Source organism: Sander lucioperca, chromosome 2 (assembly GCF_008315115.2).
Source record: "Sander lucioperca isolate FBNREF2018 chromosome 2, SLUC_FBN_1.2, whole genome shotgun sequence".
Taxonomy (NCBI): Eukaryota; Metazoa; Chordata; class Actinopteri; order Perciformes; family Percidae; genus Sander; species Sander lucioperca.
In genome coordinates, this window is record NC_050174.1 from 13684388 (window position 1) to 13701474 (window position 17087).

The 17087-nt window shown below is 41.1% G+C and overlaps 1 protein-coding gene across 2 annotated transcripts in view; it reads right to left on the reverse strand.

The window, feature by feature from the left end:
- Window positions 1-16736, reverse strand: part of dnah10 (dynein axonemal heavy chain 10) — a 31994-nt gene extending 15258 nt beyond the window's left edge. Inside the window, exons 1-36 of one of the 2 annotated variants that reach the window (XM_031309079.2) lie at window positions 16368-16736; window positions 16058-16167; window positions 15752-15860; window positions 15535-15650; window positions 15121-15337; window positions 14595-14752; window positions 14126-14356; window positions 13737-13927; window positions 13399-13597; window positions 13090-13284; window positions 12745-12915; window positions 11597-11773; window positions 11327-11485; window positions 11045-11211; window positions 10803-10954; window positions 10522-10686; window positions 10230-10437; window positions 9943-10099; window positions 9356-9835; window positions 9100-9258; window positions 8887-9003; window positions 8661-8763; window positions 8391-8569; window positions 8086-8297; window positions 7807-7963; window positions 7454-7687; window positions 7251-7373; window positions 6929-7162; window positions 6566-6789; window positions 6203-6472; window positions 5910-6093; window positions 5662-5796; window positions 5400-5552; window positions 5010-5198; window positions 4573-4719; window positions 30-221 (exon numbers count right to left, since the gene is read on the reverse strand). In XM_031309079.2, the coding sequence (XP_031164939.2) occupies window positions 30-221; window positions 4573-4719; window positions 5010-5198; window positions 5400-5552; window positions 5662-5796; window positions 5910-6093; window positions 6203-6472; window positions 6566-6789; window positions 6929-7162; window positions 7251-7373; window positions 7454-7687; window positions 7807-7963; window positions 8086-8297; window positions 8391-8569; window positions 8661-8763; window positions 8887-9003; window positions 9100-9258; window positions 9356-9835; window positions 9943-10099; window positions 10230-10437; window positions 10522-10686; window positions 10803-10954; window positions 11045-11211; window positions 11327-11485; window positions 11597-11773; window positions 12745-12915; window positions 13090-13284; window positions 13399-13597; window positions 13737-13927; window positions 14126-14356; window positions 14595-14752; window positions 15121-15337; window positions 15535-15650; window positions 15752-15860; window positions 16058-16167; window positions 16368-16596 (6603 nt within the window). In that variant the 5' untranslated portion in view covers window positions 16597-16736. The remainder of the gene's footprint in view (window positions 1-29; window positions 222-4572; window positions 4720-5009; window positions 5199-5399; window positions 5553-5661; window positions 5797-5909; window positions 6094-6202; window positions 6473-6565; window positions 6790-6928; window positions 7163-7250; window positions 7374-7453; window positions 7688-7806; window positions 7964-8085; window positions 8298-8390; window positions 8570-8660; window positions 8764-8886; window positions 9004-9099; window positions 9259-9355; window positions 9836-9942; window positions 10100-10229; window positions 10438-10521; window positions 10687-10802; window positions 10955-11044; window positions 11212-11326; window positions 11486-11596; window positions 11774-12744; window positions 12916-13089; window positions 13285-13398; window positions 13598-13736; window positions 13928-14125; window positions 14357-14594; window positions 14753-15120; window positions 15338-15534; window positions 15651-15751; window positions 15861-16057; window positions 16168-16367) is intronic. The other variant, XM_035993143.1, reaches the window with a different exon arrangement.
- Between the last annotated feature and the right edge of the window lie 351 nt (window positions 16737-17087).

A 17087-nucleotide genomic window follows, 5' to 3' on the forward strand; every position in this document is an offset into this window, starting at 1 on the left:
GAATCAAAACTAAGACAGAGATGAGACACCTGGTTAGGCAGCATGACATATTTGTTCTCCTGCAGGCTCTCTTCCACAGCATCATTGAAGTTGGGATAGCGAACACGAGGGCAGTCCAGCCCAGGGAACAGATCTGAGATCAGTCCGAGGAACAGGGGCACGTCCTCAAACACAAACTTTGGCAGGTTCATGTCCCTGAGAGCACGCATCAACACCACATCCTGTAGAGAGGAAAGACAGAAATAACAGCGAATAAATGTCAAAAGACACAAAACATTTCAAAATCTTTAAAGTGCTCATATTATGCCCATTTTCAGGTTTATAATTAGTGGGAATGCTGTTCAGCAGCATTCCAACTATTGTTATTCTGTTCTTTATTTATTCTGCTTATTTTTATTATTCCGTACGTTTTTTGGCTCTCCGTAACTTCAGCATACATTCAGCTATTAAAACCATTCAACTTTTAAAATGTTCAGCTCTTTCAGCTAATGATGGGACTTCTTCAACTTTTTTTCTACTATTTATACTTTTTAAAATATTCAGCTTTTTATGACGTTTTTTTAACATTGAAGTGAATGAGAGCATGCTTCAAATCCTTCAAATCTTCTTCCGCTCCCAAAATTTTCAGCTCCTTCATACTTTCACCTACAGACGCCAAACAAACTTTAAAATGTTCACAAAATATTCAGGTATTAAACTATTGCTTTTCAGTTTGATATCTTTTATAGTTTTTGTGAAAAAGCTGTTTAAGTTTAGTGATCATTTCAGGATTTTTCTGCGTTTCTATGGAGTGTGTATTGCGTGTCCTAGAGTGGATGATGTCATCGTTAGAGTGCAGAAGCTTAGGAATAAAATCTTTGTCCCCTCTCTATAAATTGCTCTCACGCCCACAATATCTACTTGTCATACACAATTTATACATCAAAACGTAGGTATTTTTGTCTAGTTTCAGACAGTGTGCTCACTTTTGCAATATGCCTTATACTGTTGGCTCGATGAGCTTCCAAATGACGACAGTTCCACATTTTCCTCCATCCACTGCCATATTAAAAGTCTTCCACATTTCCCAGCGAAACGCAGAGCGAACCACTTTTTTAAATCGCTGATATGCCCACATTTTTAAGTTTATCAACATAAATTTTACATCAATACGTTCACAAAGGTCTTGTGGTGCTCACGATTACATCATTTCACCGATAGAACTTATCGTTTTAGCAGTCTGAGGCTTTATTTGAGAGCTTGCTCTGTGTCTTTGAACAGCTCCAGTGTGGCCAGCTGACAGTTTCAGCAGGTGACACGGTCGTTAACCTGATTAAAGATCAAAGAGATCTCATCACAGACTTCAAAGGGTGTTTTCACTGGTCATACGTTACCATGACAACCCTTTCACAGACAGTTGACTTGAATACTACAGGCAGTAATATGAACATTAGTCTATATCTTTAGTGTTCCACTTCTGTCTGTCTCTGTCCGTCTGTCTGTCTGTTTGTTTCTCTGTCTGTCTCTCTCTTTCTCTCTCTCTTTCTGTCTATCTATTCAGACACACACACAGACACACAAACAGACACACACACACACGCACAAACACACACACACACACACACACACACACACAGACACAAGCACACACACACACACACAAACACACACACTCACAAAAAAACACACACACAGACACACACACACACACACACACACACACACAAACACACAAACAGACACAAACACACAGACACACACACACAAACACGCACACAAAAAAAACACAAAAACACACACACATACGCAGACACACACACAGACAGACACACACACAAACACACACACACACACACACACACACACACACACACACACACACACACACACAGACACACACACACACACACACACACAGACACAAACACACACACAGACACACGCACACAGACACATACACACACACACACACAGATACACACCAACACACATACGCAGACACACACACACACACAGACACACACACAAACACACACACACACACACAAAAACACAGACACACACACACAAACAAACACACACACAGACACACACACGCACACAGACACACACACACACGCACACACAAACGCAGACACACACACACACACACACACACACACAGACACACACACACACACACGCACACAGACACACACACACACACACACACGCACACAGACATACACACACCAAAACACATACGCAGACACACAAACAAACACACACACAGACACACACACACAGACACACGCCCACAGACACACACAGACACACACACACACGTGCACACACACACGTGCACACACACACATATACACACACACCAAAACACATACGCAGACACACAAACAAACACACACACAGACACACGCACACAGACACACACACAGACACACGCCCACAGACACACACAGACACACACACACACGTGCACACACACACGTGCACACACACACATATACACACACACAGACACATACGCACACACACACACACACACAGCCACACATATATACACACACTGAGGTACATCAATCAATGTGTCCCTGAAGTAAACACTTAACCCATACTTGCTCCAAAGGTGTGTTACCACTGACATATATGCTATTGAAAGTTGATTCCTTTTCTCTTTTTTCCTCTCGTTTTATCTTTCCTCTCTTTTTCCTCTCTCTCTCTCTTTCTGCTTGTTTGTTCTATGCAACGGATATGGCTGATAATAAGTCTTCTTAGTCAATTCATTGAAACGTCCACTTTTGACAGTATTACAGTTTAGCTTCCAGCTTTTCTAAAATGTATTTTAGCTCTTCACTTGGTTAATGCAGTTTAGCTTCCAACTCTAACAATTTTCCTGATTTTTTAGCGTGTAGTGCATTTGAGCTTTAAGATTTTTCGTACTATTTGTTTCATATTTCTGCATTTGTGAGTGATTATCGGTTAGAAAATGAACTCAGACCTCACAATGTTCTACGTGTTTTGTCATTATTCAACTTTTGAAGCCAACAGTTCAGTTTAGCATAAGCTTTTAACTTTTTAATGAAATTCATACGTATTAAAACGATTTCCACTTTTTCAACTATTCTCACTACTTCAACTTCTTCTTAATGATTTAAGCTATTCAACCAGTTTAGCTTTAGCAATTCAGCTATTCAGCATTCCCACGCATTTTCCGCAGGAAATGCATTTTCTAGTTGTATTTAGAGGTTATACCAGAATATAGCCTGGTTGACACCAGACCCTTCTCAGTTGTAACTGAGAGTGGGTCTGGGAAAGGTTCATTGACAGTTCATTTCCAAAGGGGCGTCACCAACGGACGCCGCTCAAATGCCTCTGGGCGCATTGGATAGTCCTTCAACCAATCAGACCAACGATACCGGTGACGCTGCGCTTCAGTAGCCGTCATGTTGAATGTAAACAAAAAGCCGCTCGCCTTCGCTGCGCTATCGTCGTTGTGTAAAGCCCGCCTCAACGGTTGTGATTGGTGTAAATCCCGCCTCGATTTTGGGGACATTAGAAATGGGTTTGAATGGGCTCTTCGCCAGACTGACTTGCAGAGCAAATATCAAATTTGCTGGAAGTTCGTCAGAGTTTACCCAGGCTTTTTTTTAAAAAATTTTTTATTAATTTTCAAAAAACACCATATTTTTGTTGTACTGCACATTGCTGCAGCTCTTTTCACCCTGTGTGTTGAGCTCTCTGTTTTAGCTACAGAGTGAGGCATCTCACTTCTATTCCATCTTTGTTGGGAGTCGCACATGCGCAGTAGCTGGGTAAGGACTACTAGCCAGTAAGAAGCAGAGTATGAGGGCGTGCCATGCTAGCAACAAAGTGACGCACGTTCGTCACGGAAGTAAAGGCTGGACTACAATAGAGCTGTTTGTGAACAGTGTTTTCTGTTGGAGATGGTAAGGCCCTTTGAGGTGGACTTTGGGCTTTTCACTTTGTAAACCTATTACATGCATAAAAAACATAAATAACACAATAAAGGAAAGGGAAAAAGCCAAAAAGCATAATATGAGCACTTTAAAGAACAAAATGAATATGTTCACAAGGATGAAGTGTAAAATATTTTCAAGATTGGAAATCTGTCATATCAAATTATCATATTATCATATCAAAACTTTCAGCAGAAATCACCCACCCAATCACAATTCTAGATCTATGTGACCTAGAGATCTAAAAACGGTTTTTAAAGTAGATTTACAGTGTTTTAAGTGTTGTATTTTTCAACGTGGAGCTGAGTGATGGTATTTTACTAGATTCAGTTTTTAGGCCAGACTGCAGACCCTACTTCAAAAAAAACTGACAAGAAGTATTGCTTTCCTTTATCCTCTGTGGCATCTGCAACATTTTTCGTTAGGTAGACACTGAAAAGACCTCATCTAAATCTTGCAAATCCCCAACATTTTCCCAACAGCAATCAAGCATCAGTCTATCCTTGAGGGATCATAAATACATAACTTCTTAGTTTCATATTGAATGTAAGCAAAAAGGAGAAATTTTCTATTCACTTTAGGAAAATAAAATGTGAAAAAAATGTTCTTTGGTCTCTACCTCACTGAGGTCTGGTGAGCCTCTCTTCAGCTCTCCGGCCATCACTAGGACAGACTTCAGAGCTCGCAGGCCAAAATCATAATGAGACTGCTTGGACAGCTGCTCACGTGCCAGTTTATACAGTACTGTCATCTTCTTTGCCAGCACCTGAATTGAACAAAAGTGTAGACATGAAATCCTCAATATGGCATGCGTAGCAGTAAGCAGTTTGCAGTTTTTACATTTTTCAATTTGCCTTTCTGTGCTTAAAAATATCAGAACATTTTTAGTAATTAATTATAGATTATCTTGCATTTCTGAATTACCTGAGAGCACTAATATAAATATTGTACATTATAGTATTATTGCATATGCATGGGTTATTATAGATTACCCAAGATGAGAGCATCAGCTAAACAGTAACAATGTAATTTGTGCTTTGTGTGTGCGTCCCTCACCTTGGCCAGTAAGAAGCCCTCAGAGAAGAGCATGATCTCACAAATCTGCTGCAGGTCAGGCACAATGACCACCACAGGCCTGAAGAGGGCTTTGACTGATTCTGGCAGTTCTGTGCGTCCTGCATAACCTGGGTTCATGGTGATGAAAATCCCCATGCGGTTGTCCAGGCTGATCTCGTGCCCTTCAAACTGATGTGCATAGTGAGAAGGAGGTGATTTAGGGGGGAATACAGGTCAACACCTCTTCTGTGTATAGGCTACAGAAGCAAGCTATCACCTTAAATGATCACGAGTGAAATAACCTTCTTTGTTAAATATCCATGAATTTATATGAAAACTTGGATTATTTTCGATGTATTCATAACTGGTTCTGCATAACAACAGACTTACATGAAACCTTTTAAGGTGCAGAATGAGAGCATTGCGGATAGTCTGGATTTGGGAGGAGATAACTGACAACACTGAGGCGTCAATGCGATTAAACTCATCAAAGCAGCCCCACGCTCCACACTGAGCAAGGCCAGAGAAGATCTTACCCACAGCCTGCATACAAGGAGGAAAGGAATTTGAGTAATAAAGCTGTGTGTGTGGTTATGGTTCTAAGATATTTTTCAGAAGCTGTTGGCTCTTCAAGTGTACGTAGGCTTCTTACCATGTAGTCCATGCCCTCACCACAGTTTGTTACCACACAGAGCAGGCCTAAAGCCTTGGCCAGATCTTTGGTGGACTCTGTCTTTCCTGTACCAGCTGGTCCAGCAGGAGCTCCACCCAGGTACATGGAGAGGGCCTGTACCACAAATACACACCCACATACAGATGTTGTCAAAACAAGCTGACAGAACAATTTACATGTGTCTGCTTGGGTATTGGGTAATACAAATTTGCAAGGCTTTTTCAGACCTGCGTGAGGGTGAGGTAGATACGGTCTGTCAGTGGGGTTATAACCAATCGACCGTTCAACCCCATGTATTCATAGCCGTAAGAGAACGAAGCACTGCACTGACGCACAAATAGGTCGTCATGTTCCCGGACCCAGTAGAATTTGAGTTGGCTTTCCCACTCAAACTCTCGTGCGTCCATTATACTGGAAAAGGAATAACATTTTTATTTTATTAATGTTTACCTTTAAACACAAGAGTTATAATGTTATATGCGATGAAAAAAACGTTTAAACTGGCAAAGGTTAAGTTTACCTGTTTAGTACAAAACTGTCTACGATGTCTCTTGCATGGACATCGATGATAAGCACAGTGTTTATCTTTCGTCTGTCATTTTTCTTCATAGGTTGTGTAATGCGTGTAACCAGCTCATCAATCTGCTGGTGCATTTTCTTAGCATAGTTCTTCAGCGCGTATTTCTCTCCTTTCTCCACATTTTTAAAGACATCCTCTACCTCCCAGGTCCACCACACTTGATTTGCAGCGAGCACCACCATGCCCTGGTACAGCAACATCCAATCCACCCTGAGAGACAAGGGAATGACACATTTAGTGTGGCCCATTTGCACGCTCAAACACTTGCAAAATTGCTCACACACATGTAGTATCTACACACACCTGCCCCTGTCTTCACAGTAGTGGAAGATTGCTTCCTTGGTGATAAGTCTATTAGTCCTCCTCATCTCCAGTAGTATTCCTGTCATCCACTCCTCCACCCTGCCCTCCACTGGGATGGACTTCTTCAGCTCCATCACTTCACCCTCAGCAGACACCATGGCTCCAGCTACTGTCTCTCCATTACTTTCTACATCAAACCTCAGAGATGCTATGTTGTCATACATCTTGTGGAACAAAGAAAAGAAAAATATCAGGGAAGTGTTTCACACATATGGCAGACAGTGATCCTCCTCATCCCTACTGTGAAGAATAATGAGTTATGCCTTTCCTGTCTCTCCTGCTTTGTCTGTAGTGGCGTGATACCTTTATTATGTGCTCCTGGACACAGGCGGGGTCATTGTTCCCCAGGATGCTGAGCAGTTCATCATCTGAGATAAAGAAGAAGCGAGGAAATGCGTTCCGCTTGGAGTCCAGGTAGTCATTAAGACTCTTCTGGCACCTCTCTAGACCATCACTCAGGGCCTGCAGGTCTGTTAGCCGGTTGGGAACCAGGCAACACCGCTTAATGTTTGGACCCTTCACTATGTCACTCATTATCTACACAAAAAATTAAGAAGATATTATTTTGAGATGTGCAGTAATAGAGTACTTTGCTTTCATTGGCTAATATTATGGCAACACTCACTTCTTTAAACTTTTTGTCAATGTTATCAAATTTCTTGGCTTCCTCCGGTAACTGCGAGCGAATGTCTCCACCAATGAATATGCTCTCCAGGTACATCCATTTTCGTTGTACCAGCAATGACACCTGTGCAAGAAATATTTTTTCAGTAGGGATTTTTGTGGATCGGCTCAAGTGTGATGGGAGATGTGGCCGCTCTCACTGACCTCTATGGTCTCACTGATAAGGGACAGGTCTTTTTCCCATTGTTGTATGGTGCCAAGGAAAGGTCCGACAAAACGGCTGCCCGCCATGCTCTGTAAGTTCATGGCATCATTGTCCACATTCAGCAGGATCTCGTCCACTGCACCCAGAATGAAACCACGTTCCTGTGTGCCTTTAAAATATGGCAGCACACTGAACTTCATGTTTTCCCAGGTCTCAACCACCTCCTTCACTCCCTAGAAGCACACACACAAACGCCCAAACATGAATATTGTGTTTTAAAAGTATTTTTGATTTCACCGATAAACTGATCCCTAACTCCAGTTTGAGATAATTCACAAAGACGTAAGCTTGCCTTCTCAATACTGAGCTCTTTTACAGCAGAGGTGACAATGTCACCTATGACATTTGCATATTTGTTCAACTCCATAGCAAACATGTTCTCAAGAGTGAAGCTCTCAGGGTTCATCTTAAAGCTGGTGCCGGTCCTTTCCATCAGTTCCTTCCAGTGTCTGTGTCCCCAAATATAAAAACACATGTTGATTTTATGTTGTCATACTACTTATTTACATTCATTTTGTTTTGTGTATCAGATTTATTCCAGTTAGATTCTGGTGTCATTCTGCAGACTGACCTGTCTCTGAGGGCCTCATTCTTCAGGTCCAGCAAAAGAGGCAAAGACTCTTTGAACTCCTTCATGCGTCCTTCTAGGAAGAAGGCCACAGGTAAGGCCCGCACATCTTTGGGCAGCTGCCTCAAGCTTTTGATGAAAGCCTCAATACCCTCCTGTAGCAGCTGGATGTTTAAATCCACCCACAAAGTCTGAGACCACTCCATCTTTGCGTCCTAAAAGATGTAAGGACAAACACATGAAATACTTGAAAAACCCTGTTGACAAGAATTATGTGTAATGTGTCCCAATGTGCTACCACATCTGACCTTCTGAGCTTTATAGACACCATATATCTGTCTCAAGCCCTTCATGTCCTTCTGCATGCTGATAACCTCTGGGTACACAGTGACTGGCAGGTCCAACAGCTTCTCAGCATTAGCTAGTTCCTGCCGTCCTGACACTATCTTGGCAAGCTCTGCCTCATATGTTCCCATTATGGTCAGTCCTGCAAAGAACAAAAGGGAATGACTGGTTCCTCCACTACATTTCAAATTTTAACACCATATATTATTGCTCTGGTCCAAGTGCACAAGTACCTTTCTCCAAATCATCTCCCACAGCTCCAGGACCATGCATGTTGAAGCTTTCAGCAAAGATAGACAACTCCTGCTTAAACTCTTCAGTCTTCACCTTTGTAGTCTTTGAGTGTACGGGAGGGAGAATAGGAAGAGAACTGTAAATGTACATTTCTTAAAAAAAAAGAAAAGAAACTGTACTTTTCATTTTTCTGTTTAAGCTGACTGTGTAGGTTTGATGTCTTACCTGAGTAAATGATTTCTTAACATCTGTCAGACTTCGATCCATTTGTCTGGATTCTGCAAACAGGTCATTCCACATCTGGACAATATTGGCCACCAGCTCCAGTTCATCCTCTCCGACCTACACATGGAAAATAGAAGCTAAGACGTTCAACAAGGGAAACAATATCAACATAAGCTTTCAATGGGCAATCATTTAACATGAAACACACAGTACCTCCACTTTGTACATGGCCAGTGTTCTGTATTTTTCCTGGATATCAGTAAATCTCATCTCCACATCTAGAGACATGTCCCTGATGTCTGAGATGGTGCCAAGGACAGACTTCAGGTCTTCAAAAGTTTCAGGGTTCTGTTTCAGGTTCTTGGAGAGTTGCTGTTGTATAAAATAACCATAAGTATAAATCACACATAAAAATCAAAGAATATTTACTATAAAAACATACGGAACACAATGTAGCATTTTTCAATACCATGAGTTCATCTCTCAAGTTGAAGAGATCTTCTTTGGCAGGCTTGTTGAGCAGGCTACCTAATGAACTGATCCAGGACTCAGCCGTCTCCCGCACTGTGTGAGCCAGAGGCTCCAGGTTGAGATGGATGACGTGTTCATTCTTAAACAGAGGCTCTAGCATCACCTCCTGATTGATACGAGAAAGGAACTGCAGCTTGTCATCATACATGACACAGGATGGTTTTCTTGCAGCAAACTTTTCATTGACAATGGTTTTGTTCTTTTCCCAAAGGGGCCGATAGCGTTTCCAGTGGACAAGATACTGATCCAGAGCGAAGAGCAGCCGCTGGATGTTCTGGGACACCGTCATGGCGCTCTCATTTATCTGCGGATGCTGCCATACATCACTGTAGAAGCTAAATGTCACCACCTCATCTTCACCAACCACACGCTGTGGAGGACACTCAATGCAGGTCCCATGCATCCAACGCACAAATTGCTGAAACACAACAATATGGGCAGAATCAAGTCACATTGTCAGTGTTGAATTAAAAATAATATTCTTTTCAAATGCAGTAGTACATAGGAGAATCATGATGATCCTACCTTGGTGCTTTCTACACAGTCTCTGATACACTGCATGATCAGCCAGTAGATCTCGTTGCTTTGGGGCTGCAACACAATCTTAGGGGCAGACAGGATGGCATCAATTTGGAAAAGCGGGGTACTTCCCCTCAGTGCCATGTTGAAGGCCTGGGTGTTCCTAAATGTGAAAGTCAACAAGAGGGATGTTATAGTGGTTGAGACAGAGATTGTACTGTATTTCAAATGAACAGGGATTATTACTGCTCACAAAGAAGATAACTTCAAAAAGAGTAACATCATGTAATTACCTCAGCACCATCTTTATAAGGGAGTCTAGCACCTTGCGTTCCCAGTACATGTAATAATCTGCCATACATTTGGCTTTGCCACTGCTGGTTCCCATGATCAAATGTTCTGTCTTAGTGATGAGGGGTCCAATATCTGCATACTTCCTACTCAGCAAATTCACAGTCTTGGTGCGCTCTCGCTCAATACGTTCACAGAACTCCTTGACACCTTGAAAAAACATGCAATTACGTCAATGAAAATAAATTTGAATTCTTATAATATAATCATTACATCCAATAAATAGTATCCCACCTGGTAAATCGTTTGATTTATCTGGGACCGGAAATTTCAGTAAGTTGGCCATCACCATGGACTGCAACTTGGACTCAATGTCCCTCTCATTCTTCTGAATCTGATTGACAACTAACTCTAACTTAGAGACAGCCTTAATGCCTCGGTTGATGAAGTCGGCAATGCCTAAAACCAAACACATATTATCTGATTTCAATTTTACAGACAGTACTAATTTCATCAGACCACGTGTGTGCGTTAATCAGACTAAATTGACATTTCAGCTACTGTATGCACCATACCCAAAGAATTCCAGTTGAGTCTTTTACATCCAAAATGCATCTCTGTTTTGACCACTTTGATCTGTTGAGCCAGCATAATGAACATTGCCTCACTCAGGCTGTCCATTACAGAGTGGTAGCAGTTGACCAGGTTGTTCAAACCAGTCACATACCTAAAACCAAGGTTGAAATAGGGCAGGCCAGAGATTACATCAAGCAGTGGTATTATGATTTGGTATTCACTTACTGGTGATTATCATTACCTGATGAATTTGTGCTCCTGTAGAGCAACATTTTGAGCCAGATAAGGCACAGTATAGCCCAGTGACACAAGGTTGTTTGTTTCAGAAATGATTTCTTTGATCTCTGGAGCAAAGTTCACAATGTATCGCACACCCCTCTGTAGGCTGCTTTTGGCTGGTGGGACATCCTTAAAATGAGAAAAATCAAAACAAATGCAGGGCATTTGAGAAATAGTTACTGAGGCTGTATTTTACCCAATATTGAGTAACAGTCTAGGTAAGTAAATAGCAAGAGATACATACCAGCTCTGCCTGGATTTGGTTTTCATCGGTAATCATAACAAACAGGGTTTTTTTCATTAGCAATGGCAAGTTGTGTTCCGTTTTAGCCAGCCAGTAGTCATACTTCTTCTTCTCATAGTCCGTGAGCTGCAATGCCATTTCTATGTACCTGTCCTTGGCCTGAGCAGAATGCAGCAAAAGTCACATCAAGGCTTTTAATAACATTTTGGTGTGTAAACAGTTTAATATTAACACTGACCTATACAGCTGTGCAACAGTAAAATAACTCACAGCTTTGCTCTGTTCACTCTCCAGCATCTCCGGCACTTTCAGGAAGGGAAGGATGGTGTGTTTTATGCGGTGGATAAGAGATTGAACCCATCTGATGGCTCCTGCCACAGGAGGCTCATTTTTATTTAGTGGTGGTTTGTCCTTCTCTTCCTCAAATATTTCATTTATGCTGTCCACCTACAAAAAAAAAAGACCTAAGCATTCTACAAAAGTGATTGTGACTCTATTCAGAATTCTAATGATAAACTGGCACAGAAGCACAACATAAAATAATGGGATATGTTATATTTATTTCTTTTTTTAAACTGTTGAATGATGAGGCTGGTTTTATTCAGAAGCTAAACCTTGATGTTTTAAAGGTATATAGAATAAATGTCATAGGTAATATTGCTAAATGTAGTTAGTTGCAATGCAGTGGTAAGTCAATTAAGTTTGTACTCTTGCTTACAATGTAAGTCATATTGCAAAACACATGCATGAGCTCTCTGTTCATCAACTGAAGCTTTGTTTTTGTATCTGCTATTATTATAACATAATTTAATTTAAACTTAACGGCTGTAATAGATAAACTCAGGAGCAGCACAACATATTCACATATGTGAATAAGGTTCAGGAGACTTTGATGACTTACACAGAAGCATTTAATGAACTCTCGACCGAGGAGAATTAGGATTAGCAATACAGTTAACCACATGTAGTGCCATCCCAACTCTGAGTGTCTGTGTATTTCCTAAAGGCATATACCTCTCACTCAAGCTGTCAAGTTTGGGTTATGCAAAGATATTGATGGCACCATAACAAAGATGCTCACCTAAACCTAGTTCAGACAACAGTATCTCTCTCTGGGAAGTAGGCTAAAATGTGTGTGAGGCCTCCACCGACCTTCAAAAGAAGACATTCCAGAACACAACATTCCCTTATCATGCAGTCGCCTAGACTCCCTCAATATCTAAAGACACACATATTCATACTAGAACATAGGACAGGTTTAAAAGATGAGTATGAGTATGGCCAGATCTTCTCGTCCCCTGACCTGTGATCTAGGAGAGACCTGATGTTACCTAAGTTTTCCCCTTGTCTCATCTTACCACTACATGGTGTTTCTGGAAATTCCACCACAACTTTTTCTCAATTTCACAGTACAGTACCTCTTTGCAATACTGAGCCAGGATGTCATTAAACTTTCTCATCAAATGGTTGTTGATGGCCTCTCTGGAGCGGATGTGTTTGAATTTCAGGAGCATGTCAAAGGCAGCAGCTGAAGAGCGCAGTGTCTTAAAAGACTGATCAATGAAGTTGATGGCCTCTCCCTCAATAGCCTGAGCAGACACATGAGATGTGAATCAGCTTGATAATGGAGGTACAGCACAAAGTAACTATGCAATTGTATTAGTGCAAACTGACAAGCACGTTGATACAACAATGCTTAATTAAATTGTTGCTCCAGAACTCATATTTTCACAACTTCTGCATTCCAGATGTTCTAAACTTACCTGAACCGTAGTGTCAAAGTCTTGCATGATCATTTTCCAGCTGCTCATCTTACAGATGTTGAAAGGATTAAAACTAACATCTTCAATAGGCAAAACCAGACTATCCACTCTGCACAGCACTTCATCAATGCGTTTTGGGTCACCGGTCACACCTTTTAGCTCTGGACCAAAGATGTTATAGAACTCCTCCAAAATCTGTACAACAAAAATCAGGAAGAACTCTTTCTAAAACCGAAGTTGCTTTGAATACATTCTCATGTTGAGTTATTGAGTGAGAGGTCAGTATTTATAAAGTGTATGTACACAGACCTGAAAAACATTGTACAGGTCCTGGCAGACGGAAGCCATGTAATCAGTCCTCTCAAACAGTCTCTTACGGTCAAATTCCCAGCGTGGATCCCTGCCGGATTCTTCGATTTCAGCGCGCACTTCAAAGTAGGATGACTTCCACAGTTTCAGCACCTGCTTAGCATCATGTACCTTGGATTTGGCCACTTCCCTTTTATCTCTGTCCAAGGCACAGCACATTGATAAGTTACACTGAAACAACAAAACTGACCAATATTGACATTATCAAATATAGCTACATTTCAACTCTCTCTAAGCCCTGAACCACCAATGTAAAATATAAAAGTGTTCACACATACTTGAATAGCGTTTGGACATCAATTACTTGAGTCACACGTTCACATAGCTGCCAGGCGATACGCTCCATTAGAGGGACCATACGCTCATTTGTGTTATAGTGGCAGGAGATTATCCACACAATTTGCAGGCTGCTCATCAGAGGAGAGATGGTCTCCAGGAGCACACTAAAATTTGCCCCGGTACCCAGATTCTACAACAGAAAAGGGTAACGTTGATAGAAGTGAAGGTGAGGCTAGCAAAACACTTCTGATTTTGAAAAAATATTCTTCGCAAATGTGTGTGCTTTTGTAACCACCAGCTTTTGTGCATTGTTTTTAGATTTTATATTCAGAGTTTATAAATGTAAAGGATATTCAGCAATGATGCATTTATAAAAAGTGCAGCTCACCATGAAGTGTCTTTCCAGTGTGCTGAGGAAGCGTAAGTTATCGTCTGACTCCACACGGTATTTATAAAGTTCAGCAACCGTTCCTTCCAGGGTCTGAACAATGCCTGCACCTGCTTTGGTCATCACCTCCACGATCTTCTTTACTACAGGCTGTTTGAGTTGCTCACTCAGAGCACTAAGGATGGATGCACGCTCCTGCCAAAAAGCTATCTCGGCCAAAGGGCCAGGTGCCTGGAGGAAAAAAAACCTGAACGTTATACATTGGTCTATGGATGTCACGGTGTATGTTTTATGCTTTCTTCTACCTAATAATTTCATTTTGAGCTGACAGGAACTTCATTTCTTGGTTGTATTTCAGACATTTCAGCAGCAACTATACATGTGAATGCTGGTTCTGACCCCAGATCCTTCAGCTGACACCACAAAGCCTGCCTGGGTTGAAACTCAGAATACAGGGAGAGTTACAAACCTGTGGCTTTTTGTTTTGCTGCTCCTCAATAAAAATTGTAATCTGAGTCTGCCAATTCATCACACACTGCTCCAATTTCTCTACCATCTCTGGATTAGACAGCAGTACATCCATCTCCGGCTCCAGGTCTAGCTCAGGGATGTGCAGCGTAATCTCATCTGTGACAAAGAGACTGATCTTTAGATTGTACTGATTATTATGGAATGAACATTAAAAACAACCACGAGCAGTATATTTAAGGCTGTTTTCTCTATTTTCCCAAAAAAAAAACGGTCATGTGTATTTTATGTTCTGCTGCATTGAAAGCTGCTCTATTTCCTGCTGCAAGAAGACATTCTTCATAACAGTTTATAGTAAAAAAAGTCCTCATGGCAAGGACAGCACTAAATATGCTTAAAAGTTAGGGGGAAAATGGGGAATTCCAAGTTGATTATTCTGCAGAGTTCAATAAAATATTTGTTTTCAAATATTGACAAATTACTGAAATAAAAAAGAATACACCCTTGGTACATCTAATAAATCAAACCTTGAATCTGAAGGTGTTGGAGAGTTGTATTGACCATGCCCAAATACTTGTACATCCTGTTGAGCAACTCGTCACGAACCGTGAATTGCCCACTTGACTTCACTGGACTCTCCTCTTCACCCTCTCCACTGGTCTCCTCCTGAGGAGAAACTGCCCCGCTTTCATAACCTGTACCAGTTATCTTCATCTGGTGGGCAGTAATCAAGGGTATATACACCTGACAAGAGACACAGTCAAAATGTGCGTCACATTGATATTTCATTGATTCATCCTTGGCATCTGAAAGTCATTAACAATATTCTTTATTCAGAAAATCTGAAGTTTTTGATACATGGTTGATGGTGACAGTTATTCTGTTATTATCTGACTGGTACTGGTTGCTGCTGGTTGTTTGTTGTTTTTCATTTTACTTACATGGGCAAGTTTGTTCTGCAGCACAAGAAGGGGTTGTCCATTGTGCATGCCAATGTCAAAGAGCCTGGGCATCAGCATACTGGCCTCATTCATGTCCAGTGGTTCAACAATGGTCTCTATTTAAAAAACAAATAACAATATACTGGTTAATCCTTTTTATGTGCAATACAGAGGCTTGAACATGCTTTATTGTAATGATACTGATCTGTCTTCTCACCCTTAGTGTTCCTGAGAAAGTAGAACAGACTGGATTTCAAAAATCTCTCTGGGTATTCGTTTACCGACATATGAAGCTCAGTGTGATAGACCACTTGGACCTCAATCGTCTGAAAAGACAAAAAACAGAAATGCGACGTGTCCGTCGGGTCAAGACCGGGCTGAATTCGTGTAGTTTGATCCTGGCATTAGCTACACATTGTTTTCCTCTCCATCAACAAAACAATACACAAATACATGATTTCAAACACAGCTGCAATTTAAAAGCAATTAACACAAGATGGATGGATTTAAAGTTTGATCTCACATGACTGGGACTTTGTTCATATGTCTCCTCTGAGTCTGATGTTATCTCTGCTCCACTTTGAGTCCAGGACTTCTCGTCAGGATCTAAAGAGTCTCTATCTTTACTCCTTTCTGTGGTTATAAACGTTGTAGCGGTTAACGTTAGTTAGATGCAGTATTATTTTCGTAATGCTAGCACAATTCAAGTTAGCGTTAATTGTCTTTTAGAGACAATGACGGCTAAACGTTAACCTACCTCTGACCCGAAATGCAGCTACGTTATGCTTTTAGCTAGCTAACGTTACATGAGAGGCACACCTTTGCCAACTTACCGACTGGAATTTCAACCTCTATTTCCTCCTCTCTAATAGTTTTGAAAAACAGAAGACATGATGGTGAATCTTCCTCAGAGACAACGTTCAAAAAATGGATAATTTTCTCTTCCTCTTCTCCATCTCTCCGACTGAGTAGTTCGTCGAAACAGTTGGGACCGTCCGGTAAATTGAAACCGGCTGATACGCACTGTCGGATCCACTCCACTCGTAAATCGTCGTGGACCATATTTTTCAATTAGTGGACATTTGAAGAAATAAAAACCTTGCTTTCTGGTTATCAACATTAATGTTAGCTTGCGGTTTCCAGCGACGTTAGTTTTAACAACTATGCTGCTTGTAGTTTAGCTCTGTCTTTCTCTATCACTCTGGTTTAGCTGTTTGACGTTACCATGGCAACCATCAAACGTCTCGGGCCTGGAAGGCAGCTGCTGATAGAAAGTGCGCCCCTGGCCACGGGAGCGCGCATGCATTCAGTGAAGGTGGACACACATGTGACGGGAAAAAACAACTCAAACAAATAGAATTTATTATCAGCATGAGGATGATTTTCTTAAAAGAATTAGAACATGGAGTGTTTGTCAATAAAAAAGATTATTCTTAATATACAAATGATCAGGGTTGCATTAGAAGAAATTAACATACCCCTTTAAGCAACCCATATAACAATTTAATGTTAACTACAGGCAAATCATTATTAATCAAACATCACTCAGCTCA